Below are 27895 nucleotides of genomic sequence, written 5' to 3' on the forward strand. Positions count from 1 at the left end.
AAGCAGACCAACAATTCCAGATGCTCTCCTTCCTTCCTTCAGGATAATTCTTCAGAAGACAGGGAGGACAGAGCAGGGATGTAAAGGAAGAAAAGGTAAAAGACACTCCTATCCTCTTCCCCTTCCTTAAATATTAGGACCTTTCCTCATCTTCTTGATACAGCTCCCCCAAAACACAAGAGGAGTAACTCTTCATTTCACTTATTCTGGAACCCAAATTCTCAGGGCAACAGAAAATGGGTATATTTTTGCAAGACTTAATGTTGCATTAAGAGAAATGCAGTGAGAGGGAGTTGCTGTTTACTCATGAACCAAATGGCCCCAGAACTAAAAGTGTTACCTTCTTATTGTTTCAGAAATCTGATTACACCTTAACATGACACATTTAAAGAAAAACAGGCTAGAGGACAGAGGATAAGAATACAATCCTGCTAGGGCTTCTTATTCCCAAAATACCTTCACCTGCCCTGACCTGTCACTCTCACCCTCCCTGCTGATACTTGTTTTGTTTCCATTGTGGTGATGAGTGTTCCCAGGGAAAGAGAAAATTAAGCTAAGTGATGGCCAGTGAGTTTTGGATGCAAGGCATACACACCTTTCTCCTTCACACGAAAGAACGGTATATAGTACAAACTTAGGGCTCTTTATTCAGGCAGTAAAGTAAGGAACAGCAAAGTGGGAGGGCTACACCATCACCATGGCAACAGAAAGCCTCAAAAACATAAAGTCCCTCAACTTATGTCGGGTAGACTCTTCCTAGCTCAGGAGAAACACATTTTAACTGGCTAAGGGCAAGGCCAGGCAGCCTGGCCACACTGTGGAAGGGCAGCTGGACGCGCGGTGTCTGGTCAGTCCTGGAAGTGCTTGGTGAGGGCTTCCAGCAGCTCCTGCTTCTTCAGCCCACTCTTCAGCCCGTAAGCCCGGCAGGCCTCTTTCAGCATGGGCACAGTGAACTTGCCCAGCGTGCCCTTGCTGATGTGGGTCTTCAGCTCCTCTTCTGAATACTCCACCTTGGGCCTTTTGCTTCCAGAACCATCATTATCTGGGGGGAAAGGTCAGGAGGGAGTGACTGGAAATGCTACAAGTGGCATCCCAGCTACATGGCACAGGGGCCCTCATATAATCTGGGCTGCAATTAACCATAAAGCTGTGATGCCAGCCTAGGACACCATGGGGAAGACTTATCTCGATAAGGCAGCTTCATTTAAAGTGCAAAATAAAACACAGATCATACCTAGGAGGAAATTACAAGTAGTGTGAATGCCATCAGTTTACCCAAAACTGTTGCTCACTCTGGTAAGTCATTCCATCCTTCCTTCGAAAACCTTTTACAGGTTCATGACCAGCCTTGGCAATACAGTGAGACCCTGCCTCTACAAGAAATAAAATCAACCGGCCATGGTGTTGTGCACCTGAAGTCTCAGCTACTCAGGAGGCTGAGGCTGGAGGATCACTCAAGCCCAGGAGGTTGAGGCTACAGTGAACTGCGATTGAGCCACTGGACTCCAGCCTGGGTGACTGAGCAAGACTGTCTTAAAAAAAAGAAAAAACAAAAACAAAAAAAACATAACTTCTGTGTCATTTTTGAGATGGCGTCTCACTCTATCACCGAGGCTGGAGTGCAATGGCATGGTCTTGCTCACTGCAACCTCTGCCTCCCGGGTTCAAGGGATTTTCCTGCCTCAGCCTCCCGGGTAGTTGGGATTACAAGTGTCCACCACCACATCTGGCTAATTTTTGTATTTTTAGTAGAGATGATGTTTCACTATGTTGGCCAGGCTGGTCTGGAACTCCTGACCTCATGATCCACCCACCTCGGCCTCCCAAAGTGCTGGGATTACAGGTGTGAGCCACTGCACCTGGCCAACTTCTGTATCATTTTTATTGTAAATTTAAAAAATTAAGTCCTGGAAGGGTGAGAGTACAGGAAAACATTCTCACTCCTTCTTGGATAAAGGGTAAATCTATCACTGTTTTGGAAGCAATTCACTGCAAGAATGTATCCTGTGGATCTATTCACACAAGTACACAATGGAAAAAGCATATTCAGTGCAGCATATCCACTTGTCAATACAGGTCTGGTTAAATAACCTGGTATATCTATCCAATGAACTACTCTGCAGCCTCATTTTTTAAAAAATGAGATAGATAGGTAAGTGTGGATATAAGTAACTGTGCAACATATATAGCTGAGTAACAAAAATAGCAAACTAGAAAACAATGTGATTATTCCATTTTGTGCTGAAATATGTATGTTGGTATGTATAAATATGTATGGTTGTATAGACAGTTCTTTTCTAAAATTTTTTCATTTTTAATTTTTGTGGGTACATAGTAGGTATATATATTTGTGGGGTACATGAGTTATTTTGATACAGGCATGCAATGTGAAATAATCACATCAGCATAAATGGGGTATCCATCCCCTCAAGCATTTATCTTTTATATTACAAACATTCCAATTGTATTCCTTTAGTTATTTTTAAATGTACAATTAAATTACTGACTATGGTCACTCTATTGTATTACCAAATAGATCTTAATCATTCTATTTTAACCATCCCCACCAACCCCCAATGCCCCACCCACTACCCACTACCCTTCTCTGCCTCTGGTAACCATCCTTCTATGCTCTATCTCCATGAGTTCAATTGTTTTGATTTTTAGATTCCACAAATAAGTGAGAACATGCAAATATCTGTCTTTCTGAGCCTGGCTTACTTAACATATTATTGCAAGTGACAGGATCTCATTCTTTTTTATGGCTGAATAGTACTCCATTGTGTATGTGTACCACATTTTCTTTATCCAGTCATCTGCTGATACACTCAGGTTGCTTCTAAATCTTGACTACTGTGAATGGTGCTGCAATAAACATGGGAGTGCACATCTCTCTTTGATACGCTGATTTCTTTTGGATACATACTGGATCATATGGTATGCTGGATCATATGGTAGCTCTACCTTTCACGTTTTGAGGAAACCCCAAACTCTTCTCCATAATAGTGGCTGTACTAATTTACATTCCCACCAACACTGTGTGAGGGTTCCCTTTTCTCCACATCCTTGCCATCATTTGTTATTGCCTGTTTTTTGGATAAAAGCCATTTTAACTAGAGTGTGAAGAGATATTTCTGAAAGGATACTGCCCACTGTGATAAGACCATCATAAAAGCAATTTTTTAAAATAGCCCACATGTCCACATTCAGCTCCTCACCGTGTTTTCTCTTGGTAACTTTCCCTTCAGGATTGTAATCTGGTGGGTAAACAAGCTCCTTAAACTCATCCACCAAGGAGCCCAGTCTTTTATTCATTGCTTCAACCTTGGGCACTGGAAAATCAAAACACAGAAGAGTGGCCTGGTGAGTCACGAGCCCCAGCTTGCTGTCCAGTTCCAACTCTCTGAGAACCAGAAGACAGAGCACCTAACTGCTGGGGTGGGAGGGGTCTCGGGAAAGGTCTTTCCAGCATTTACCAAGTACCTTCCAACACCTGCATTTACTGTAATCACACATACTACCTACCGCCAGGCACTGTTGTAAATGCTTTAAACTTACTCTCTTTACTCCTTCTAACAACCTATAGATAGGTAAATTTGTCCCCAGTTTTTATTTATTTTTTTTGAGACGGAGTCTCGCTCTGTCACCCAGGCTGGAGTGCAGTGACATGATCTCAGCTCACTGGAACCTCCCCCTCCCGTGTTCAAGCAATTCTCCTGCCTCAGCCTCCTGGGACAACAGGCACCCACCACCGCGCCCGGCTAATTTTTTTGTATTTTTAGTAGAGATGGGGTTTCACTCTTCACAGCCCAGTGAGAGTGAGGAGGTGGATAAAAATGATGCAGTGGAGTTGGGCAACACCATGCAAGAAGCAACTATACAGGCACACTGTAACACAGGAGGGATGGTGAAAGATAAGAAGCAGAAGGCATCAGGTGAGAAATAGCAGGTGACATATAGCTGGAAGGTAGGGTGTTAAGGAGGACAGGGCCAGTAGAGAGGTGGGAAAGATGGGCATGGTGAGGTCATAGAAGCTTGAATGCCTGCCAAGGAATTAGGCCTTATCCAAAGAACCCCCTGATAGCTGCGTGGAGGGTGAACTGAAAGAGGGTTAGAGAGACAGGTGAAGTGGGGTGTGGGTGAGAGGACCCATAAACATGAGAAGTGACAGAACTGGCAGGACTTACTGATACAATAGGATTTATTGTTTAACTGAAATTACAGAGCTGGATACCAGAACGTAAGAAGAATAGGAGTGGGATGGGGAGATGACTGGCTGAAACAGGGGGAGCAAGTATGACAGGAAAAGGCAACTTTGGAGGAAAGATCATATTTTTGTTTCCTTTTTTGTTAGCTTACAACTACATGGTTAAATCAAGCTTCTGACATGAGCTGTGTCACATTAAGGGCAAGGGTGATGAGATGGGCAGCTCACATGCCCATATTTGCCAAGCACGGAGGGGAGCCGTTGCTGGTGTAACTACAAGATGGCACAATGCTGGAGCCCAACTGTGCTCCTGCTGCATCAGAAGCCTCCTGTTCCACATCATGGGAACCTCTGCAAGAGCACTGGCTCCCAACCTGGGAATCATCTGTAGAGTTTTAAAAGTACTGAGAGGCCGGGCACAGTGGCTCATGCCTATAATCCCAGCACTTTGGGAGGCCAAGGCAGGTGGATCACCTAAGGTCAGGAGTTCGAGATGAGCCTGGCCAATATGGTGAAACCCCATCTCTACTAAAAAATACAAAAATTAGCCAGGCATGGTGGCAGGCACCTGTAATCCCAGCTACTTGAGAGGCTGAGACAGGAGAATTGCTTGGGCCTGGGAGGCGAAGGTTTCAGTGAGTTGAGATCCCGTCACTGCACTTCAGACTGAGTGACAGAGTGAGAACCTGTCTCAAATTAATTAATTAATTAATTAAGTAATGCACTGAGGTCCAGCCAATGCTCAGTACTAAAAATAAAAATAAAAGTACTGAGCACAGTGGCTTATGCCTGTAATCCCAGCATTTCGGGAGGCCAAGACAGGTGGATCACTTGAGGTCAGGAGTTTGACACCAGCCTGGCCAATATGGCGAAACCCAATTGCTAATAAAAACACAAAATAGGCCGGGCACTGTGGCTCCAGCTTGTAATCCCAGCACTTTGGGAGGCCAAGGCGAGTGGATCACGAGGTCAGGAGATCAAGACCATCCTGGCTAACACGGTGAAACCCCGTCTCTACTAAAACTACAAAAAATTAGCCGGGCGTGGTGGCAGGCGCCTGTAGTCCCACCTACTCGGGAGGCTGAGGCAGGAGAATGGCATGAACCCGGGAGGCAGAGCTTGTAGTGAGCCGAGATTGCGCCACTGCACTCCAGTCTGGGCTACACAGCCAGACTCCATGTCAAAAAAAAAAAAAAAAAAAAAAAAAAAGTAGTGGCATGTCTTAGAACCGCCTGGAAGGCTTGTTAAAACACAAGTTTCTGGCCGCATGTGGTGGCTCACACCTGTTATCCCAGCACTTTGGGAGGCCAAGACGCAAAATAGGCAGATAACAGAGTCAGGAGATCGAGATCATCCTGGTTAACATGGTGAAACCCCGTCTCTACTAAAAATACAAAAAAATTAGCCGGGCGTGGTGGCAGGTGCCCGTAGTGCCAGCTACTCAGGAGGCTGAGGCAGGAGAATGGAGTGAACCCAGGAGGCGGAGCTTGCAGTGAGCTGAAATCGTGCCACTGCACTCCAGCCTGGGCGACAGAGTGAGACTCCGTTCCAAAACAACAACAACAAAGAAAACCACAAGTTTCTGGGCACCCACCTAAGCATCAGATTCAATCAGCTTGGGAGAGGGCTCAATAATTTCCATTTCTCACAAATGCCCTGGTGACATTGAGGCTGCCCGTCTAGGGATCACACTTTGAGAACTGCCAGTGTAACCTGCTGAGGGCAGCAGGGGAGAAGTGGAATGTGAGAGGAAGCTGGGGCTCAGTCACTCAGAGCAGCCCTGTAGAAGAAGGGAAGCAGGTCCAGGAAAGGAGTCAGAGGGTTTCCACCAGCACAGGATGAAAACCCTAGTGGTACAGTGTCACAAAGCTGAGAAAACAACTTCCAATCTTTAATAAATATTTAAAAAGAAGCATATATTGGTGTTAGAGGGAAATATACAGGCATTTGATTAGAAAAGACTGAGGGATGTAAAAGAGGAAAGAGTCAAAGGTTCAGATGTTTGCGCAGAAGGATATCCAGGTCCTACAGTAGACACTGACCAGGTAGCTGGAGGTTCCAGCTAAGAGTTTAGAAGAAAGGACAGGGCTGGAGACATAGGCCTGGGGGTCACGGCCATGACGTGGCAACTGAGGATCTGGGAGTGGATAAGAAAACAAGAAGGCAGAGAAGAGAGGGCTGAGGATAGAAACCTGGGTCATTTAGGTTATAAGAAATATAAGGGCAGGCTGGGCGCAGTGGCTCATGCTATAATCCTAGCACTTTGGGAGGCCGAGGCAGGCGGATCACGAAGTCAAGAGATAGAGACCATCCAGGCTAACACGGTGAAACCCCGTCTCTACTAAAAATACGAAAAAATTAGCCGAGCGTGTTGGCGGGCGCCTGTAGTCCCAGCTACTTGGGAAGCTGAGGCAGGAGAACGGTGTGAACCCAGGAGGCGGGGCTTACAGTGAGCGGAGATCGCGCCACTGTACTCCAGCCTGGGCGATAGGGCGATACTCCATCTCAAAAAAAAAAAATTAGCTGGGTGTGGTGGCAAGCACCTGTAATCCCAGGTACTCAGGATGCTGAGGCAGGAGAATTGCTTGAACCCAAGAGGCGGAGGCTGCAGCGAGCCGAGATCACACCACTGCCCTGCAGCCTGGGAAACACAGCAAGACTCTGTCTCAAAAAAAAAAAAAGAAAAAAAAATTAGGGCAGCCAAGCTAACTGTTTTGAAAATAGAGGTAGGGAGAGAAAATAGGACTTTCCATGAACGTATAGGGCTGGATGCGAGAATGTAAGGAGTTGAGATCCTGGGAATGGAATAGCTGTGGACTAAAGAGAATGGTTGTGTTCTGAGCACTTACTGAGTGTCAGGGCCTACATTTTGTTAACACCTTGTAAGAACAATATCATTATCCACATTTTACCAAAAATGAAACCAAGTCTCAGAGGGATTAAGTAATATCCCCAAAGCTACTCAATTAATAAGTAGCAGAGCTGAGATTCAAATAGACATCAGTCACCTCCAAAGCCTGTGTCCTAAACTACCTTTCTAGGCACTAAGCCACTGACTTCCGAATTTGCCTAAGGCCTGAGAGGAGGAGATGGGCTGTTTAGCTCGAAACGTTTCTCTTCCGCCAGACACAGCTAAGCAGGTGCCACAGTAACAATGGTCCAATAACTCTTCTGCTTTTAACACTGGGGCTATTTTGTCTAATGTAAAAGAGATCATTCTGAGACCAGTCGGGTCATCATGGCGAAATCCCATCTCTACTAAAAATTAGCTGGGCAGGGGCCAACTACTCGGGAGACTGAGGCACGAGAAGAGCATGAACCCAGGAGGCAGAGGTAGGCCGGGAGTCACTGGATTCTAAACCCAAATCCACCACTCATTTCCTATTATTTTTGCTTGTTTGTTTTGTTTTTTGAGACGGTGTCTCGCTCTGTCACCAGGCTGGAGTGCAGTGGTGTGATCTCAGCTCACTGCAACCTCTGCCTCCTGGGTTCAACCGATCCCCCTGCCTCAGCCTCCTGAGTAGCTGGGACTACAGGCCCACACCACCACAACCAGCTAATTTTTTTTATTTAGTAGAGATAGAGTTTCACCATGTTGGCCAGGATGGTCTCAATCTCTCGACCTCGTGATCCACCTGCCTCAGCCTCCCAAAGTGCTGGGATTACAGGCATGAGCCACCGTGCTGGGCCTCTTACATTATTTTTTAACTTTCACTAGCAGGTAGTCACAGAGTGGCTTAGTTCAGAGGCAGTCTCAGGAGCCTGCCACTCTCCTCCTCTCACTACAGAACCAGCCAAATCTGGTCCCTGGCTGTTTAAGCTGGTCTAGAAAAGCTCCCAAAAAGAGGGGGTCTGGGCAATGAGGTTAAGTGTTTAAAGAATACTGGGAAATGCACCTAAATTACTAGTTCAGAGTGGAACCAGTAAGAAAGCCTCCCATGAAAAGAACTACTCAATTCAACCTCCTTACATGTCAGGTCCACTGCTTGTTCCGGCTCCATCAAATCCAAAGCCAAGGCCTCCAGGTTCCTGAAGTGCTGCTGCAGCACGGGGTTCTCAAAGCTGTCACTTCTGTTAAAACAATAATATAACTCAATTGAAACATGACAATTTAAACACTGAAAAAATAAGAATAAAACCACTAGAGATACTACAGGTCCGGGGTGAGCTGAGAAAAACACCCCAAGTAGAACAGTTGAGGTCAGGTGCAGTAGCTCATGCCTGTAATCCCAGCACTTTGGTAGTCCAAGGTAGGCGGAATGTTTGAGTCCAGCAGTTCGAGACCAGCTTGGGCAACATGGTGAGACCCTGTCTCTACAAAAAGTTTAAAAATCAGCCAGGCATGGTGGTGCACGCCTGTGGTCCCAGCTACTCAGAAGGCTTAGGTGGGAAGACTGCTTGAGTCCAGGAGATCGAGGCTGCAGTGAGCCATGATCATGCCACTGTACCCCAGCCTAGATGGCAGAGCCAGACTTCGTCTCAAGTCAACTTAAAAAGCAAACCTGGCTGGGCACCCTGGCTCACGCCTGTAATCCAGCACTTTGAGAAGCTGAGGCAGGCGGATGGCTTGAGCACAGGAGTTTGAGACCAGCTGGGCAACATGGTGAAACCCCATCTCTACAAAAAATACAAAAATTAGTCAGGTGTGGTGGTGCAAGGCTATGGTCCCAGCTACTCTGGAGTCTGAGGTGGGAGAATCACCTGAGCCCAGGGAGGTCAAGGCTGCAGTGAGCTACGATAACACCACTGCACTCAAACCTGGGTGACAGAGACCCTGTCTCAAAATAATTAAAATAAAATTTTTTTAAAAAATGGTATGTGAAAAAAATTATGTTTAGTGTCCCATTATGCAGCCTTTGAGAGTTGGTCTATTATATATGTGAGAGGGAATGACTTGAATTACTTAATCATTCTTTTAAGCCTGTAACAATTTACACTAGATTTATTTACTTTTGCTCACTGTGGAATAACACAAACAAGCAAGGAGAAGGGCGACTAAGAATCCCGCTATTTTTTTGAATTTGTTCAACCAACTAATCTGGCTAAGTACAGCACAACACAGCAACCACAAAATCCCAGAGTCTCCAATATAATAAAAGCTTCCATTATCTATATGGCTTTCAAAAAACTATTAATAACAAGTAGTAATCTGTCAGTTTGCTGAAGAGTAGTGTCATTCTCTTGGCCTATGCCCAAGCTAAATTTCTAATAACTTTCAACTCCAGAGGCAGTTCCAGAAGGTCTGAGATTGACTCACCTGTATGTGAAGCGAAGCTTCTCAACGATAGCCTTCATCTTGTCCACCTGCTCTGGAGTTGCCATGATTTTTTCAGTAAAGGGCATCTTCCTTTTATCATCAGCAAAGGGTAAAAAGACCAGCTGGAAGCCTGAAGAAGGGAGATAAATTTTCTTTCATTTGACTTCAAGTGTTGCAGTCACTTGTTTCTCAGCTCCAAATTCCTCCTTCTATATCCTGTGGTGCTGGGGCCGGGGCCCTGTAGGCCCTATTTCTCGAACTTCACCAGCTGGTTTTTGTTATTATCTGCCTAACAGACTCCCTCTGCATTTTCCAGAGGACTGCAAGGGAGGAGGGGTGCCCCTTCCTGTATACTGTAGATCCTTTATCCCTGGAGAATATGTTTGAAGAACCCCGGAGAATACTCGAAACCTCGGACAGCACCAAACCTGACTGCCATCAATTAAAACATGTTTCTGTCCATGTTGTACATTCATACATTTAATATTTAACGTTTTTTTCTTTTTTTGAGATGGAGTTTCACTCTCGTCATCCAGACTGGAGTGCAGTGGCGCAATCTCGGCTCGCTGCAACCTCCGCCTCCCAGGTTCAAGCAGTTCTCCTGCCTCAGCCTCCTGAATAGCTGGGATTACAGGTATGCACCACCACACCCGGCTAATTCTTGTACTTTTAGTAGAGACGGGGTTTCGCCATGTTGGTCAGGCTGGTCTCAAACTCCTGATCTCAGGGGATCTGCCCACCTCAGCCTCCCAAAGGGCTGCGATTACAGGCGTGAGCCACTGCGCCCAGCCTTCATCTTTTTTTGAGACAGGGTCTTGCTATCACCCAGGCTGGAATGCAGTGGTGTCATCACAGCTTACTGTAGCCTCTACCTCTCAGACTCAAGTAGCCTATCAAGTAGCCGGGACTACAGGTGAACACCACCACACCTGGCTAACTTTTTGTATTTTTTGCAGAGGAGTTTCACCATGTTGTTCAGGCTGTCTCAAACTCCTGGGCTCAAGTGATCCATCTGCCTCAGCCTCCCAAAGTGCTAGGATTATAGGCATTAGCCACGGTGCCTGGCCTCCTTTTCTATTTTAACTAAGCACTTCTCATGTACTGTGGCAGTAACTTTTACAGTTTGAGGTGCAAGAGCAAAACCAGCTTGGGCCGGGCATGGTGGCTCACGTCGGTAAGCACAGCACTTTGGGAGGCTGAAGCAGGACGATCACTTCAGCTCAGGAGTTCGAGACCAGCCTGGGTAACACAGTGAGACCCTGTCTCAATTTATGTAAAAAAAGGAAAGAAAAAAACTAAGATGAATTTCTTTTTTCTTTTTTTTTGAGACAGAGTCGTGCTCTGTCACCCAGGTTAGAGTGCAGCGGCGTGATCTCGGCTCACTGCAAGCTCCACCTCCCGGGTTCACACCATTCTCCTGCCTCAGCCTCCCGAGTATCTGGGACTATAGGCACCCACCATACCCGGCTAATTTTTTGTATTTTTAGTAGAGACAGGGTTTCACTGTGTTAGCCAGGATGGTCTCAATCTCCTGACCTCATGATCCACCGGCTTCAGCCTCCCAAAGTGCTGGGATTACAGGTGTGAGCTACTACGCCCAGGCTTTTTTTGAGACAGAGTCTCGCTCTGTCACCCAGGCTGGAGTGCAGTGGCACAATCTCAGCTCACTGCAAACTCTGCCTCCCAGGTTCACGCCATTCTCCTGCTTCAGCCTCCCAAGTAGCTGGGACTACAGGTGACTGCCACCACACCCGGCTAATTTTTTGTACTTTTAGTAGAGATGGGGATTCACCGTGTTAGCCAGGATGGTCTCGATCTCCTGACCTCGTGATCCACTTGGCTAGGCCTCCCAAAGTGCTGGGAGTATAGGCGTGAGCCACCACGCCCGGCCACTAAGATGAAATTTCTTGGCCGGGCGCGGTGGCTCAAGCCTGTAATCCCAGCACTTTGGGAGGCCGAGACGGGCGGATCACGAGGTCAGGAGATCGAGACCATCCTGGCTAACACGGTGAAACCCCGTCTCTACTAAAAAATACAAAAAACTAGCCGGGTGAGGTGGCGGGCACCTGTAGTCCCAGCTACTCGGGAGGCTGAGGCAGGAGAATGGCGTGAACCCGGGAGGCGGAGCTTGCAGTGAGCTGAGATCCGGCCACTACACTCCAGCCTGGGCGACAGAGCGAGACTCTGTCTCAAAAAAAAAAAAAAGAAATTTCTTTTTCCTTCTTAACAATTTTGTGGATAGAAGACTCCTTCTTACCGTATATCTTAGCAACCTCAGCATATGATATTTTTTTCTTCATTAAAGTCAAGATCTCTCATCTTTTCATTTAAAAGAAGCACTTTATGACTTTCTCTTTAGTATATCCAAATTGCCAGCACCACACTTGTGCTTTGGGGCCATTATTAAATAAGGTGACCTGAACACAAGCACTGTAATACGTCTTACACCTTGACAGTCAATCTGATAACCAAGACAGCTACTAAGTGACTAACCGGTGGGTAGCATTTACAGTGGGAAGATGCTTAACAAATGGATGATTCCTGCCCCAGGTGGGATTGTGCTTTTAAACTTTTTCTGGAATTTTCCATTTAAAATTTTTGGACCATGGTTGACTATGGGTAACTGAAATTGCAGAAAGCAAAACTGTGGTTGTGGTCCTCCTGTATTTACTGTTCCTGTCTGTACTGCCCCAGCAGAGACCCTTTACCTGGCAGCAGTTGGTTCCAGTCTCCAGCTTTTTTGATACATCCAGAGCTAGCTGGACAGTGCCTCCTCCCTGGAGGGCTAAATCCCAGCTCCATAGGGGCCTCCTCTGAGCTTCACCCTCGCCCCTTTTTTCCTTACCCTCTACCACATGATAAATAAAAGGAAACAGGTAAGGGTTATCAGGCTGATTTTAGTTCAATTACTGGCTGGTTCTGGAAAGACTAAAAAATCTAGGCTCTGTAACTAACTGCTGCTACCAAGTGAAAGCCTTTGCAAACAATGCTGACCACACTGAGCAAACAGGAAGAAGCAAGTCCCTCACCTCTCCTCTGCCCTTTGGTCTCCCTCTAGCACCCACTAGAGACACAGCCTGAGAGCCAGCCGTGAAAGATGAAATTAGGTCTGGATCATCTCAGCCTCAGCAGTGCAGAGCATAAAATGGTGAATTTGGAGCCGAGAGATAATAGCTTAGTAACTGAGCACTCCTGAACATGCTGAGGATCAAAGTTAAAACTACAGTAATGCATCTTAAATGTAAAACCACCCCAAAGGAAAGGTGCTCCAGAACACCCATCTTTGTAGCTAAGAAATATTAAATAGAAAGGTTACTTGCCCACGTTGACCAGCTAACAAGCAGCAGAGATGGGCCCAAAACAAAAGCAAGCAGGCTTCCAGACACATAAGCACAAGATAAAGTCAAATCTGACTTTAAAATCCACGGTCTTTCTGCTTTACCTCACTATCTTGGCAAACCCCACGGCTGGTTTGTACAGGAACTAAACCAAACATTAGACATTACAAGGGTGCCAAACAATGGCTTTGGAAAGAAAGGCGTCGGCAATGAGGTACCAAGAACTTGTGTCAGTAATCTGCAAACAGTCCCCTAAGCAGACACTTCTCTATCCCAGCTGCAGATCAGCCTTGTATGGCTGCGCATGCTGTGCACCCCATAACTATATTTAGTGGCCTCATCTGTCTGTGCATTAAATTCACCCAAGAAAGCTAAAAAATAGACATTTTTAAGCCCCATTCCCAGAGACTATGATTCAGTAGGTCTGCATTAGGGGCCCATGGATGATTCCAAAGTATGGGCAAAGTTCAGAAGCCCTGGAAATATGTCTGCCACATACCTGGAGGAGTCACCTGAATTTTCTGGTCATCCAGCTCTTCGTCCTGTGGCACCAAAGCCACAAAATAAGGGGGGATGTTCCTGCGGGGTGTGTATCTGCACAATGCTGCAACCTCCTTCTCCAGACACTTGATGAGCAGAGCACTGAACAAGGTTGAGCTCCCTAGAAAACAAAAAGCCCAGTGACCAGCCTCCTAAAACGGTTTCCTCCTTTCTTCTCTTTTAGCCCTACAGTTTCTCTTCCATTTTCTTTAAAGGGCTTATTTTAATTTTATTATTTATTTATTTGAGACAGGGTCTCGCTCTGTCACCCAGGATAGAGTGCAGTGCTGCAATCACAACTCACTGCAGCCTTGACCTCCCAAGCTCAAGCCATCTTCCCACCTCTGCTTCCTGAATAACTGGGACTACAGTCATACACCACCACACCCAGCTAGTTTTAAGAGGTTTTGTAGAGACAAGGTCTCTCTAAGTCACCCTCACTGGTCTCCAACTCCTGGGCTCAACTGATCCTCTAGCCTCAGCCTCCCAAAGTGTTGGGATTACAGGCATGAGCCACCACACCAAGCCTTTAAAGGGCTTATAATATCTCAACAGGTAAGGGTTGGAGGACCCCCAGCTGAGGGGAAAACGGGGGCAGCAGAGACACAGAAAGGAAAATTTTTAAAAGGAGTAAGAGGTTTAGAAGCCCCAAACATTCCACTTAAGAAAGGGAATTATGGCCAGGCATAGTGGCTCACGTCTGTAATCCCAGCACTTTGGGAGGTACAGGCAGGCGGATCACGAGGTCAGGAGTTCGAGATCAACCTGGCCAATATGGTGAAACCCCGTCTCTACTAAAAATACAAAAATTAGCTGGGCATGGTGGTGCGTGCCTGTAGTCCCAGCTACTTGGGAGGCTGAGGCAGAAGAATCGCTTGAACCCAGGAGGCGGAGCTTGCAGCGAGCCGAGACCTCGCCACTGCACTTCAGCCTGGACAACAGAGCAAGACTGTTTTAAAACAAACAAACAAACAGAAAGTGAATTATTGGCCAGGTGAGGTGGCTCACGTTTACAGTCCCAGCACTCTGGGAGGCCAAGACAGGTGGATTGCTTGAGCCCAGGAGTTCGAGACCAGCCTGTCCAACACAGCAAAACCCTGTCTCTACTAAAAATACAAAAGATTAGCTGGACATGTAGGTGCGGGCCTGTAGTCTCAGTTGCTCGAGAGGCTGAGGTGGGAGAATCACCTGAGCCTGGGAGCTTGAGGCTACAGTGAGCCAAGATGGTGCCACTGGACTCCAGCCTGGGTGACAGAGTGAGACTGTCTCAAAAAAAAAAAAAAAAGTAAATTATTAATGTCAATTCACTTTTACTGACACTAGGTTAATGACATGACCCCAGTTACTAATGAAAACCAATTAAGTCAAATTTGGGGTGTTCATGAGCCGTAGCACAGAGGAAGAAAGGATCTAGACTGCACAAATAAACACAACGACAAGGTTCACATCCTCTTTAATTTCCAACACTAGAGAAAAAGTTGTGGGCTTATTTTGGTTTTGTTTGCTTTCTGCTCTCTTATCTGATGCTTCAAAGAATTACATGGGAAACTGTTTTTAAAAAGCTAAATTCCAGGCTGGATGTGGTGGCTCACGCCTGTAATCCCAGCACTGTGAGAGGCCAAGGCGGGTGGATCGCCTAAGGTCAGGAGTTCGAGACAAGCCTGGCCAACATGGTGAAACCCCATCTCTACTAAAAATAGAGAATTTAAGCCGGGCATGGTGGCGTGCACCTATAACAGCTACTTGGGAGGCTCAGGCAGGAGAGTCGCTTGAACCTAGGGGACGGAGGTTGCAGTGAGCCGAGACTGCACCACTTCACTCCAGCCTGGGCAACAACAACAACAAAAAATATATATATAAATATAAATAAGGCCGGGCACAGTGGCTCACACCTATAATCTCAGCACTTTGGGAGGCCGAGATGGGTGAATCACGAGGTCGAGTTTGAGACCAGACTGGTCAAAAAGGTGAAACCCCATCTCTACTAAAAATACAAAAATTAGGTACACGTGGTAGCGGGTTCCTGTAATCCCAGCTACTCGAGAGGCTGAGGAAGAAGAATCATTTGAACCAGGGAGGCGGAGGTTGCAGTGAGCCAAGATCGGGCCATTGCACTCCAGCCTGGGTGACAGGGTGAGACTCTTTCTCAAAAATAAATAAATAAATAAATAAATAAATAAAAAGTAAATTAAAAAAAATTTATAAAGCTGAATTCCACAGTCCTCATCCGTGAGGCGGATGTTGCAGTGAGCCGAAATTGCACAACTGCATTCTACTCTGGGTGACAAGAGTAAAACTCCATCTCCAAATAAAAAAAAAAGAAATCTGTTTAACTTTCTTTATTCCCACATTTCCAAAATTTGAGCTTGAAACACTTTTGGTTTTTTTTTTTGAGACAGTCTCACTCTATCGCCCAGGCTGGAATGCAGTGGTGTGATCTCAGCTCACTGCAACCTCTGTCTTTCAGATTCAAGTGATTTTCGTGCCTCAGCCTCCCAGGTAGCTGGGATCACAGGCGCAAGCCACCAGGTCTGGCTAAATTTTGTATTTTTAGTAGAGATGAGGTTTCACCATGTTGGCCAGGCTCATCCTGACCTCAGGTGATCCATCTGCCTTGGCCTCCCAAAGTGCTAGGATTACAGGCATGAGCCACTGCACCAGGTAGAGCTTGAAACACTTTCAACATACTCTATTAACATCTCCTGTACAGTGTCCAAGCAGTGCCCATTTACAAAGCACTGCTCCATAAACTGCACTGTGTGTTAGAGTCACTCATCCGTGGTCCACGCTACTTACCAATCACCAACGACTCCTCTGGGTACACGAACAGGGAGGGCCTCAGGTAATGGTGTTTCTTCAGCAGTACCAACGGCTTGAAACCCATGAGCATCAAACCTGGATCATCAAATCGTTTTAGCTCTTCTGTCTCCTCTTTCTCCAGTATAATCTGACGACTCCCATAGATCTGAAGGAGAAGAACAAGGATCACATGGGAAGGCTACATGGAGATGCAAAATAACTGTAAGATGATGACACTAGCAAAGTTAAAATCAGCTCTCTTCTAAGGAGCAGGAAGATGGCTCGCCTGGCATATCCTCCTTCTCCAACAGGGAATTAACATTTATTGAGTGACTGTAGGTACTTTACACGTCAACTACTTTATCTTCTGTAACAATCCTAAGAGGTAGATGTTTCAACTGTTTTAGAGTGGGATTGTGTTTATGAATAGCCACTGCACTCCAACCTGTGCAACAGAGTGAGCACCTCTTTGCAAAAACAATAAAATAGGCTGGGTGCAGTGCCTCACGCCTGTAATCCCAGCACTTTGAAAGGCTGAGGCAAGACTGTTTGAGCCCAGGAGTTCAAGACCAGCCTGGACAACATGGCAAGACCCTATCTGTATAAAAAAATTAAAAGTTAGCTGGGCACAGTGGTACACACCTGTGGTTCCAGCTACTTGGGAGGCCGAGGCTGGAGGATCGCTTGAGCCCAGGAGTTTGAGGATGCAGTATGCCAAGATGGCACCACTGTACTGTAGCCTGGGTACCAGAGCAACTCTATTCCCCCAACCCAAAAAAAGAAAAAAAAAAATGAACTGACCTCCCAGCACCATCCCTGACACACAAAGCATACCTAAACCTATTTATTTATTATTATTATTATTATTTGAGATGCAGTCTCTGTCACACTGTCACTGGCATGCAGTGGCGTGATCTCAGCTCAATGCAACCTCTGCCTCCCAGGTTCAAGTGATTCTCCTGCCTCAGCCTCCTGAATAGCTGGGATTACAGGTGTGAGCCACTATGCCCAGCCCAAACCATATCTATTTATTAAATGACAGGACCTATGTCAGGTACTGTAATAGATCTCAATGGGGGAGGCAGAGACACACACATATAAGTTCTACTTCCAAGACAGGGCACAGTGGCTCATGCCTGTAATCCCAATACTTTGCAAGGCCAAGGAGGCTGGATCATTTGAGCCCAGGAATTCAAGACCAGCCTGGGTAACATGGTGAGATCCTGTCTCTCCAAAAAAAATAAAAAATAAAAAAATTAGCCAGCTGTGGTGGAATGAATTGTAGTCCCAGCTACCCATGAGGCTAAGGTAGGAGGATCAACTGAACCCAAGAGGTTGAGGCTACAGTGAATCATGATGGCACACTGCAAAGATTATTATTTGTATCGTTTGGAGAGAGAGAGAGAGAGATGTATATATACACACACACACATACATACATATATAATTTTTTTTTTTTTTTTTTTGCACACTCTTCCCCAGGCTGTGCACCACTATGCCTGGCTAATTTTTAGTTTTTTTGTAGAGACAGGGTCTCGCTATGATGCCCAGGCTGATCTCAAACTCCTGGGTTCAAGTGATCCTCCTGTTTCAGCCTCCCAAAGTGCATGAGCCACCGTACCGAATGATGTTTGTATTCGATCCTGGATATGTGATTAATAACAGCTTAGTACCAGATTCAAATTTGGGTTTTACGAACAAAAGAAGAACTCTCAAGGTTTTTTCAAACATACCGGATCAAGAAAAACTCAGTGACCAGAGATCTACTGCCTATGAATAAATCAATATAAAAAATTAGTTACTTCCGGCCGGGCGCGGTGGCTCAAGCCTGTAATCCCAGCACTTTGGGAGGCCGAGGCGGGCGGATCACGAGGTCAGGAGATCGAGACCATCCTGGCTAACAAGGTGAAACCCCGTCTCTACTAAAAAAAATACAAAAAACTAGCCGGGCAAGGTGGCGGGCGCCTGTAGTCCCAGCTACTCGGGAGGCTGAGGCAGGAGAATGGCGTGAACCCGGGAGGCGGAGCTTGCAGTGAGCCGAGATCCTGCCACTGCACTCCAGCCCGGGCGGCAGAGCGAGACTTCATCTCAAAAAAAAAAAAAAAAAAAAAAATTAGTTACTTCCAAAATGGAAGAGAAAATTTCTTGTCTTTTTCTCCTTCAAAGAGTAGGGCAAAACTCTCTGGCTTGAAATTTGTGCTCATGGGTTGAATCAAAACTAGTATTTTAGTCATCTTATAGGCCCTAAACTTATGTAAAATGTCAGATTCTTCCACATTTTGCATAAAGGATGACTCATTCAATTTTAACTTTCGATGTTAAATCTCTCTATAGACTGAGCAAAGGTAAGAGGATGAGGAAAGACAAGGTTCTGCGTCCTGTGTCTTTCAGATGCAGAAAGGGAGATGTATGCCATCCCAAGCACAGGAAAAATACCACTAGCAAAAATAAATTATCTCCCTAAAAAAACGAGTTCACGTCACACTTCATACTTTCCCTAACTCCTCATCTCCCTAATTAACTGTAAAGTATTTTATGCTATTGTACCTGAGGCAAGACTGTTAGACTGACAGCATCATGTACTGAGTGATGAAGGGGTGAGGTTTTCACTGGTATCTCTTTCAGACACTGGCCCAGTTTAACTTTCTAGCTATCAAAATATCACTGATCCAGACGCCACAGTCCCAAAGAGTTAAGTCTTTGTGTTTTTTTTTTTTTTTTTTTTTTTTTTGAGACGGAGTCTCGCTGTGTCTCCCAGGCTGGAGTGCAGTGGCGTGATCTCGGCTCACTGCAAGCTCCGCCTCCCGGGTTCACGCCATTCTCCCGCCTCAGCCTCCCGAGTAGCTGGGACTACAGGCGCCCGCCACCACGCCCGGCTAGTTTTTTGTATTTTTAGTAGAGACGGGGTTTCACCATGTTAGCCAGGATAGTCTCGATCTCCTGACCTCGTGATCCACCCGCCTCGGCCTCCCAAAGTGCTGGGATTACAGGCTTGAGCCACCGCGCCCGGCAAGTCTTTGTGTTTTAACAGGTTAGCAAGAAAGATGCACATGGTTCATTCAAGTGTGGTGGTGTTTACAACTAATTGATCACAACCAGTTACAGATTTCTTTGTTCCTTTTCCACTCCCACTGCTTCACTTGAGAAAGAGAAAAGGGAAGGGAAGGGAAGGGGGGAGGGGAGGGGGAGGGGAGGGGAGGGGAGGGGAGGGGAGGGGAGGGGAGGGGAGGGGAGGGGAGGGGAGGGGGGAGGGGAGGGGAGGGGAGGGGAGGAAGTGGGGGAGGGAGTGGGGGAGGGAAAAAAGAAAAGGGAAGGGGAAGAAAAGGAAAGATGCACATATGAAAGTTATTTAACTGGTCAGCCTGATCAGTATCTCTCCTCCTCGTTAACTCTTCAGCGGGAGAAAATTCAGTAAGAAAGCATCTTGGGTTAGGTGTGGTGGTTCACATCTATAATCCCAGCACTTTAGGAGGCTGAAGCAGGAGTACTGCTTGAGCCTAGGAGTTCGAGGCCAGCCTGAGCAACATAATGAGACCTCATCTTGAAAGAAGGAAAGAAAGGAAAGAAAGGAAGAAAGAGAGAGAAAGAAAGAGAGAGAGAGAGAGAGAGAAAGAAAGAAAGACAGACAGACACACACAGAGAGAGACAGACAGACAGACAGACAGACAGACAGAAAGGCCGGGCACAGTGGCTAATGTCTGTAATCCCAGCACCCCAGCACTTTGGGAAGCCAAAGTGGGAGGATTACTTAAGATCCGAGTTTGACACCAACATAGTGAGACACCGTCTCTTTTATTCTGAGACGGAGTTATGCTCTTGTTGCCCAGGCTGGAGTGCAATGGCGTGATCTCGGCTCACTGCAACCTCTGCCTCCCAGGTTCAAGTGATTCTCCTGCCTCAGCCTCCTGAGTAGCTGGGATTACAGGCATGCACCACCACACCCAGCTCATTTTGTATTTTTAGTAGAGATGGGGTTTCTCCATGTTGGTCAGGCTGGTCTTGAACTCCCGACCTCAGATAATCCACCCACCTCGGCCTCCCAAAGTGCTGGGATTACAGGCGTAAGCCACTGTGCCCAGTTGACCCAGTCTCTTAAAAAATAAATAAATTGGCCGGGCGCGGTGGCTCAAGCCTGTAATCCCAGCACTTTGGGAGGCCGAGACGGGTGGATCACGAGGTCAGGAGATCGAGACCATCCTGGCTAACACGGTGAAACCCCGTCTCTACTAAAAAATACAAAAAACTAGCCGGGCGCGGTGGCGGGCGCCTGTAGTCCCAGCTACTCGGGAGGCTGAGGCAGGAGAATGGCGTGAACCCGGGAGGCGGAGCTTGCAGTGAGCTGAGATCCGGCCACTGCACTCCAGCCTGGGCGACAGAGCGAGACTCCGTCTCAAAAAAAATAAATAAATAAAATAAATAAATAAATAAATAAATAAATAAGCTGGGTGTGATGTCACACGCCTGTGATCCCAGCTACTTGGGAGGCTGAGACAAAAGGATCATTTGAGCCCAGGAGGTCAAGGCTGTAGTGAGTCATGCTTACCCCACTGCACTCCAGCATGGGCGACACAACGAGACCCTGTCTCAAAGACAACAACAAAAGGCATCTCTACCTACCTGAGACCTCTTGGTATCGCTAGGCAGAAGCAAACCACCTGTACTCGTATTAAAGGTCCGGGTCTTGGTTTTCACTGGTTCATTTGTTTCCCGATAGAGCTTTATTGGAGGAGGCTTGAGAGCCTTCTGGACCAGATTATAAACGCCCACAGAGATCACTATATCTTTGTTGAGCTTCAGCTTTAACCTGAGGGAGTGAAAAATGAAAGAGCATGAACTGAAAGACTGCACTTTTCTAAAATTCCCTCATAACACCAAAGCTTCACTGTTTCATTCTCTCCAATAATCCTAAGCTCTCAAATATAAATATGCTTTTTAATAATACAATCGAATTTGCTATAATACCACCTCAGAATCTATAGCACAATATATTAACTACTTAAAATAATGATAAAGAATGTACTACAGGTTGAGTATCCCTTTCCAAAATGCTTGCTTAGGACCAGAAATGTTTCAGATTTCAGATTTTTTTTTGGAATATTTGCATTTTATAGTACTTACTGTTTGAATATTCCTAACCCAAAAATCTAACACCCATAATGCTCCAATAAGCACTTCCTTTGAGCATTAGGTTGGTGCTCAAAAAAGTTTCAGATTGTACAGCATTTCTAATTTTGGATTTTCAGATTAGAAACACTTAACCCGTATAATAAAATGAGTAAAATGATAGTGTGTATTAAGCACAGCACTATACCAATCACCTCACAGCTAGTCTCTCATTTAATCATCGTAATAGCCCTGTAAGTACTGTACTGGTTGTCTCGTCTTTTTTTTTTTTTTTTTTTTGAGACAGAGTCTCATACTGTTGCTTGGGCTGGAGTGCAGTGGCGTGACCTCAGCTCACTGCAACCTCTGCCTCCCGGGCTCAAGCGATTCTCCTGCCTCAGCCTCCCAAGTAGCTGGGATTATAGGCACCCACCAAGACATCCAGCTAATTTCTTTTTATTTTAGTAGAGATGGTGTTTCACCATATTGGCCAGGCTGGTCTTGAACTCCTGACCTTGTGATTCACCCACACTGGCCTCCCAAAGTGCTGGGATTACAGGTGTGAGCTACCATGCTTGGCCTCGTCTCTGTTTTTCTAGGATCCCTTCCCCCACTTTGAAGAATAAAGACCCATCATGCCGGGTGCGGTGGTTTAGGCCTTTAATCCCAGGTCAGGAGTTCAAGACCAGCCTGGCCAACATGGTAAAACCCTGTCTTTACTAAAAATACAAAAACTAGCCTGGCGTGGTGGTGCACAGTCTGTAATCCCAGCTACTTGGGAGGCTGAGGCAGGAGAATCGCTTGAACCAGGGAGTCGGAGGTTGCAGTGAGCCGAGACCGCACCACTGCACTCCAGCCTGGGCAACAGAGTGAGACTGTCTCAAAAAACAAACAAAAAAAAAGAATCTAGCAATCTGGTTTCTATTGGTCTCAGGTTTATAAGAAATCAGAGGCCGGGCGCAGTGGCTCACGCCTGTAATCCCAGCACTTTGGGAGGTAGAGGTGGGTGGATCATGAGGTCAGGAGGTCGAGACCATCCTGGCTAACATGGTGAAACCCCATCTCTACTAAAAATACAAAAAATTAGCCGGGTGTGATGGCAGGTGCTTGTAGTCCCAGCTACTCGGGAGGCTGAGGCAGGAGAATGGCGTGAACCCAGGATGCGGAGCTTGCAGTGAGCAGAGATCGCGCCACTGCACTCCAGCCTGGGCGACGGAGCTACACTCCGTCTCAAAAAAAAAAAAAAAAAAGGAATCAGAATGACACAATTTCAACAATGATAATAACTAACATTTATGAGTTTTTGCTCCCTAACAGGCTCTGTTTTCTAAGTGCTCTTCATTAACTCTTCATAGTAACCTAATGAGGCAGGTATTGTTGTCTCCAATTTACAGAGAATAAAGCAAACAATGCACATGCATGTGCCACTAACATTCTGGTCAACAATGGGGCACATATACAATGATGGTCTCTTAAGATGATAATGGAGCTCAAAATTTCCTATCACCTACTGACATCACAGTTGTCCTTAAGTTTGTCACACAAGGCATCACTCGTGCATCTGTAGTGATGCTGTGTAAACAAACCTACTGTGCTGCCAGTTATATAAAAGTATGCAGTCATGTCCTAGGCCTTCACATTCACTCACTACTCACCCAAAGCCACTTCCAGTCTTACAAGTTCCATTCATGTTAAGTGCCCTATGCAGGTATACCATTTATCTTTATACCATATTTCTTTTTTTTTGAGAGGGAGTCTCACTCTGTCACCAGGCTGGAGTACAGTGGCACGATCTTGCCTCACTGCAACCTCTGCCTCCCGGGTTCAAGCGATTCTCAGCCTCCTGAGTAGCTGGGATTACAGGCACGTGTCACTACGTCCAGCTAATTTTTGCATTTTTAGTAGAGATGAGGTTTCACCATGTAGCCCAGGATGGTCTCGATCTCTTGACCTCGTGATCCACCCGCCTCGGCATCCCAAAGTGCTGTGATTGCAGGGCGTGAGCCACCGCGTCTGGCCTGTATCATAATTTTATTGTATCTTTTCTATACCTTTAGATATATTTAGATACACAAATACCACTGCCTACAGTAAACAGTATGGTAATATGCTGTACAGGTTTGTGGCCTAAGAGCAATAGGCTAACCACATAGCCCAGGTATGTAGTAGGCTGTACTCTCTGGGTGTGTGAAATACCCTCTATGTTTGCACAATGACAAAATAGCCTAATGATGCAATTCTAAGAAGGTATTCCCATCACTAATTAACACATGACTGTGCTAGTCAGTACAGCTGAGGATACTCTTAGACCATAACTGTTTACCCCCAGGAAATGGAGGGCTGTGTTATTTTAGAGAAATATCATGCCAGCTCTTGCCGGAGATAAAGCAGCAAATTGCTTCTGGTATCCTGAAATAAAACAAGTGTTTTAGAGGAATACAATGAGGCAGTGGCACAGTCGAGTTAAGTAGCCAGGCAGGTCAAAGCAATGTGCTGCTTCTGGTTTGTTAAGGGATGTGTAGCAGTGCATTGCTTCTGATTTTTTTTTTTTTTTTTTCCAGGTAGAAAGAGGGGGCCGGGCGCGGTGGCTCAAGCCTGTAATCCCAGCACTTTGGGAGGCCGAGACGGGCGGATCACTAGGTCAGGAGATCGAGACCATCCTGGCTAACCCGGTGAAACCCCGTCTCTACTAAAAAATACAAAAAACTAGCCGGGCGAGGTGGCGGGCGCCTGTAGTCCCAGCTACTCAGGAGGCTGAGACAGGAGAATGGCCCAAACCCGGGAGGCGGAGCTTCCAGCAAGCTGAGATCCGGCCACTGCACTCCAGCCGGGCCACAGAGCGAGACTCCGTCTCAAAAAAACAAAACAAAACAAAAAAAAGTAAAAAGAAAGAGGGTCTTGCCACGTTGCCCAAGCTGGTCTCAAACTCCTAGGCTCAAGCAATCCGCCCGCCTTGGCCTCCCAAAGTGTTGGAACTACAGGTGTGAGCCACCACGCCCAACCTGCTTCTGACATAAGGGCAGTGTAGGCAGCTGACCCGGGCTGAGTGCACACCTGCTGAGTGCTCGCTTCCTGGTCTCCTTGGCGCGAACCTTCCGCAACAGGTCTTCTAGCTTGCTGGATTCCTCAAAGTGAACCCTGAGGTCCTCATCCTCTGCTATGCTGATGATATCTCTGTAGAACAAGGATATGTCAAAGCCCCCAGGTTTCTTCAGGTGCATCAAGTCAAGGAAGATGCCTGTTGGAAGGGTAAACAAAAGGGAGGGAGGAAAAAACAATTTTCAGCAAGTGAGAAGTTCTTCCAGTTAAAACTGAAACATGCATTTAAAAGCTCCCTGAAAATTAGACTATTAACATTTTCAGGACTCAGAGAAAGTGGCTAAGGAAATCAACTGCTATAATGACTTCACACAACTTTTCAAATAATCACCATTCGTGGTAATATTAAAGTGAATACAACTGGCCGGCGCAATGGCTCACACCTGTAATCCCCAGCACTTTGGGAGAGTCAAGTGGTGGATCATCTGCAGTTCAGAGTTCGAGACCAGCCTGGTCAACGTGGTGAAACCCCATGTCTACTAAAAATACAAAAATTAGCTGGGCACAGTGGCTCATGCCTGTAATTCCAGCTAGTTGGGAGGCTGAGGTAGGTGATTCGCTTGAACCTGGAAGGCGGAGGTTGCAGTAAGCCAAGATTGTGCCACTGCACTCCAGCCTGGGTGACACAGTGAGACTCCGTCTCAAAAAAAAAAAGGCAAGACAACCTTGTTCTGACAGAGTCCTTCAGATAGCTAATGGCATGGCCATCTGCAGTGTTAATGTTACACAGGAGTCTTCTCCTGGCTTCACTTTATTTTTTCATTTTACTCTAACTGGTAAAAAGCAAATGCTTGAAGTCAGGTACACAGAAAGCAATAAAACTGCACTAGGCACAATGGCACATGCCTATAGTCCCAGCTACTTTGGAGGCTGAGGCTGAGCCAAGACTCCTGAACTCCTAAAACAACAACAACAAAAACAACAATTAAGTGCCAATTTAAGAGAACAGGGAAATATGCCCACCTGTATCTCGGAGATCACCTGCTTTGGTCCTGGCCCGGCTGGCTTTGGCACTGTCATTGCCATGGGGGTTGTCTTCATTGGTGAACAGCATGATCCTCTTATGACTCATCTTGAATTGGACATCACTGAAGAGGTTGGCACAGACCCACAGCACCTCACTGAGTGAGTAGTCAGATCCATGGCCCATTAGGTCTTGGAAACGTTTTTGTCCTTGCTGCCCCTTAAACTGGTCAAGCTCCAGAATTCGTTTTGCACCTGATCAGAGGTAGGGAGTCAAATGGAAGGAAAAATCAGAATAATGTCAGTGGTTGCCTTTACCACAAGGCTAACAGAAGGACCCTTTCTCACCCCAGAGCTGTTTAACCCATTTAACAAAGTCCACATCGAGCAAGGTCCCCTTATGCAAGAAAACATACTCCTAGACAAGATGTAACTTGCTTCCTTCTCCACTCCTCTTTGTTCAGAGTACCGACATTCTCATATATAAGGGAAAAGCTGATCTTAGAATATTACTGACCCGGATTATCCAGCTCCTGTAAGACGTAAATATTTTTAAAGTTCACTGAATTTTTGTCTTTCTCGGTACCATAGAACACCACAGCCAGGAGATCTCGATCACTGCTTATGATCTTACTGATGTACACACTTTGGATACACTGAAAAAAATAAAAATTCAATTAATATTTACTTACCATTAAATGTAAGCTCCATAAGTGCTCAGTACCTATTAGTTGCTCAAAATATATTTGCTGAATTTGTACATGGCACTAAAATACGGCATGACCCCTACCTTCAAGAGTAATGAATCAGTGAGAGTAATGGACATAAATATCAAATTTTAACAAAAACCAGAATGCAGTAAGTATACATTAGAAGTATAAGCAGTCCCGGCTGGGCGCGGTGGCTCAAGCCTGTAATCCCAGCATTTTGGGAGGCCGAGACGGGCAGATCACGAGGTCAGGAGATCGAGACCATCCTGGCTAATACGGTGAAACCCTGTCTCTACTAAAAAAATACAAAAAAAACTAGCCGGGCGAGGTGGCGGGCGCCTGTGGTCCCAGCTACTCAGGAGGCTGAGGCAGAAGAATGGCGTGAACCCGGGAGGCGGAGCTTGCAGTGAGCTGAGATCCGGCCACTGTACTCCAGCCTGGGCGACAGAGCGAGACTTCGTCTCAAAAAAAAAAGTATAAGCAGTCCCTGCCATAGAAATCAGAGAATTAATAATACGTATATTCAGGTCAGGCACAGTGGCTCACATCTGTAGTAATTCCAGCACTTTGGGAGGCTGAGGTGGGTCACTTGAGCCCAGGAGTTTGAGACCAGCCTGGGCAACATAGTGAAACTCCATCTCCACAAAACAAAAAACAAAAAAATTAGCTGGGTATGGTGTCACAGGGTCCCAGTTACTTGGGAGGCAGAGGTGAAAGATCGCTTGACCCCTGGAGGTGAAGGCTGCAGTGAGCAGAGATCACACCACTACAGTCCAGCCTGGGCAAGAGTGAGACCCTGTCTAAAGAAAAAAGAAAAGTATCAGAGGGAGGAAACTGTGCTATGGGAGTTGGGGGGAAGCCAAGCATTAGAATCAGAGCACCTGGAGTTGAGTCCTACTGATGGCACTTACTTAACTGGCTGAATTCGGAGAGGTCATGTGATCTTTCAAGTACCCTGGTATCAGGAAACTGAGTTTATATATACAGATGGCCCTCCATATGTGCTAGTTCTGCATCTAACTGTTCAACCAACCTCAAATCTCAAATATTCAGGAAAAACAAAGAAATTCCACAGTTTCAAAAAGCAAAACCTGAATTTGCCATGTGTCAAGTATTACAACAAACCCACGTGAATGAAGTGATGCACAGGCATTGTATTAGGTACTATGAGTAACGTAGAGATGACTTAAAGTATAGCGGAGGATGTGTGTAGGTTATATGCAAATACCATGCCATTTTATTTAAGGGACTTGGGCATCCTCAGATTTTGGAATCCACGGGGAGTCCTGGAACCAATTCCCTCAATAACAAGGGATGACTACATAAAATAATTACAATGTTTAAGTATATGTGACCTGAAAATAAGTCAGTAACTACCAGTAAGAGCATCCTTGAAATAAAATTGCTTAACCACACAGTTAAAGACATCAGTATTCCTGGCCGGGCGTGGTGGCTCAAGCCTGTAATCCCTGCACTTTGGGAGGCCGAGATGGGCGGATCACGAGGTCAGGAGATCGAGACCATCCTGGCTAACATGGTGAAACCCTGTCTCTACTAAAAAATACAAAAAACTAGCCAGGCATGGTGGCGGGCGCCTGTAGTCCCAGCTGCTTGGGAGGCTGAGGCAGGAGAATGGCGTAAACCCGGGAGGCGGAGCTTGCAGTGAGCTGAGATCCGGCCACTGTACTCCAGCCTGGGCGACAGAGCGAGACTCTGTCTCAAAAAAAAAAAAAAAAAAAAAAAAAAAAAAGACATCAGTATTCCAGTTAACAGGAAAAGTCTATCCCTCATATAAACTAATGTCAGCATCAGGTCTTGTAAGAGTTTGTCAGTTCAGCCAGGTACGGCAGCTCATGCCCATAATCCCAGCACTTTGGGA

At 46.1% G+C, this 27895-nt stretch overlaps 1 protein-coding gene across 4 annotated transcripts in view; it reads right to left on the minus strand.

The window, feature by feature from the left end:
- Window positions 1-622: 622 nt before the first annotated feature.
- XRCC6 (X-ray repair cross complementing 6) overlaps window positions 623-27895 on the minus strand; it is a 39240-nt gene continuing 11967 nt past the window's right edge. For all 4 annotated transcript variants that reach the window (XM_050805868.1, XM_050805871.1, XM_050805870.1 and 1 more), the window contains 10 exons: window positions 25824-25962; window positions 25307-25561; window positions 24299-24482; window positions 20759-20945; window positions 16139-16307; window positions 13302-13463; window positions 9465-9594; window positions 8178-8278; window positions 3219-3332; window positions 623-1042 (listed from right to left, as the gene is read on the minus strand). In XM_050805868.1, coding sequence (XP_050661825.1) covers window positions 849-1042; window positions 3219-3332; window positions 8178-8278; window positions 9465-9594; window positions 13302-13463; window positions 16139-16307; window positions 20759-20945; window positions 24299-24482; window positions 25307-25561; window positions 25824-25962 — 1635 coding nt within the window. In that variant the 3' untranslated portion in view covers window positions 623-848. The remainder of the gene's footprint in view (window positions 1043-3218; window positions 3333-8177; window positions 8279-9464; window positions 9595-13301; window positions 13464-16138; window positions 16308-20758; window positions 20946-24298; window positions 24483-25306; window positions 25562-25823; window positions 25963-27895) is intronic.

Source organism: Macaca thibetana, chromosome 10 (genome assembly GCF_024542745.1).
Source record: "Macaca thibetana thibetana isolate TM-01 chromosome 10, ASM2454274v1, whole genome shotgun sequence".
In the NCBI taxonomy this organism is placed as follows: Eukaryota; Metazoa; Chordata; class Mammalia; order Primates; family Cercopithecidae; genus Macaca; species Macaca thibetana.